Source organism: Sinocyclocheilus grahami, unplaced genomic scaffold, assembly GCF_001515645.1.
Source record: "Sinocyclocheilus grahami isolate Dianchi unplaced genomic scaffold, SAMN03320097.WGS_v1.1 scaffold6954.1, whole genome shotgun sequence".
Taxonomy (NCBI): domain Eukaryota; kingdom Metazoa; phylum Chordata; class Actinopteri; order Cypriniformes; family Cyprinidae; genus Sinocyclocheilus; species Sinocyclocheilus grahami.
The window spans coordinates 9,424-10,637 of record NW_015511173.1 but is presented as its reverse complement, the minus strand read 5'-3'; the positions used below and the strand labels follow the sequence as shown (position 1 = coordinate 10,637).

At 40.9% G+C, this 1,214-nt stretch overlaps 1 protein-coding gene across 1 annotated transcript; it reads left to right on the top strand.

The window, feature by feature from the left end:
* Positions 1-101: 101 nt before the first annotated feature.
* Positions 102-974, top strand: LOC107577709 (ATP synthase F(0) complex subunit B1, mitochondrial-like). Its single transcript, XM_016263756.1, has 3 exons — positions 102-289; positions 461-586; positions 751-974. The coding sequence occupies exons 1-3, from the start codon at positions 134-136 to the stop codon at positions 955-957; spliced, it is 489 nt and encodes a 162-aa protein (XP_016119242.1). The 5' UTR covers positions 102-133; the 3' UTR covers positions 958-974.
* The last annotated feature ends 240 nt before the right edge of the window (positions 975-1,214 follow it).

Below are 1,214 nucleotides of genomic sequence, written 5' to 3'. Positions count from 1 at the left end.
TAGATTGATAATAACATTGTTATTAATTAATAATCTCTTCATCCAAAAGATCAGATTATTTTCTGTTAACAGCGAGCGAGAGCCAGTACATTGATACACAGGTTTGTGTTCTCTTCTGTTTGCAGGGCCTTATATGCTGGGCACCGGTCTGCTCCTGTACATGCTGTCTAAGGAAATTTACGTAATCAATCACGAGACCTTTGCTGCCGCTTCAATCGGTGCAGTCATCATTTATAGCATCAAGAAGTTTGGGCCCAGTGTAGCCGCCTTCGCCGATAAAATCAATGAGGTGCAGAAAGTGTTTAGTGTTCAACAGAAGTGAAATTGTGTAGATTAACTGAAATTTTATTGAGACTGAAATATGATCTGGTGATAAATTTGATGATGTGAGCAATTACTCCAAAGACTGTAACTAAGGGTTCTGTTTGACTAATATTTTGTTCTCTCTCTTCCTCTGCAGGATAAAGTGTCAGAGGCTCAGGAAGTGAAGGATCAGGCCATGGGTAGCCTAGCTCAAGGCATTGAGGATGAGAAGAAGGAGCAGTGGAGAGTGGAAGGAAGACACATGCTCTTTGATGCCAAGAGGGTGAGGAGGACAAAAGACTAATGTTTTTCCAGTGACAGATCATCTCTGCCTTCATTTACCATCCATAAATGATGACATCCACTAAATTTGGAATTATTTACTATTAACATTTAGAGTGGCACTAGGTCTAGGTTTGTGACGCTCCTCTTCCCATCTTCCATCAGAACAATGTGGCTATGCTGCTGGAGACCAATTACAGGGAGCGGCTGCACATGGTGACCAATGAGGTGAAGAAGAGGCTGGACTACCAGGTGGAGCTTCAGAACCTGCACCGCCGCATGGAGCTGGAGCACATGGTGAACTGGGTCGAGCAGAGCGTCATAAAGAGCATCACCCCACAGCAGGTACAGGGAATGTGGTCACTCCATTGACGCTTTATTGTATTTATATTATACAAAGGAAGCATTTGTTTAGAACTAAAGGCCTTTTTTTGTCCTCGGGGAAGAATTGTTGAGTAAGAGTGAGCTTACTTTATATTAGCAAGTATGGTAATTACAGACCTATTATTGGAAAGTTTCTTATTACTTTTTCAGGTAGTGTAAGTGGTACTTTTCTATGTTTTCTTACTTTTTTCCAGAATCATTTATAGTCAACTACAAATGTGTCCAAATATAAATGCTACTTTAGT

Coding starts and splice junctions, on each gene's coding strand:
- LOC107577709 (XM_016263756.1), top strand. CDS start 134: ATGCTGGGCACCGGTCTGCTCCTGTACATGCTGTCTAAGGAAATTTAC. Junction 290..460: donor TCGCCGATAAAATCAATGAG/GTGCAGAAAGTG, acceptor CTTCCTCTGCAG/GATAAAGTGTCAGAGGCTCA. Junction 587..750: donor TGCTCTTTGATGCCAAGAGG/GTGAGGAGGACA, acceptor ATCTTCCATCAG/AACAATGTGGCTATGCTGCT.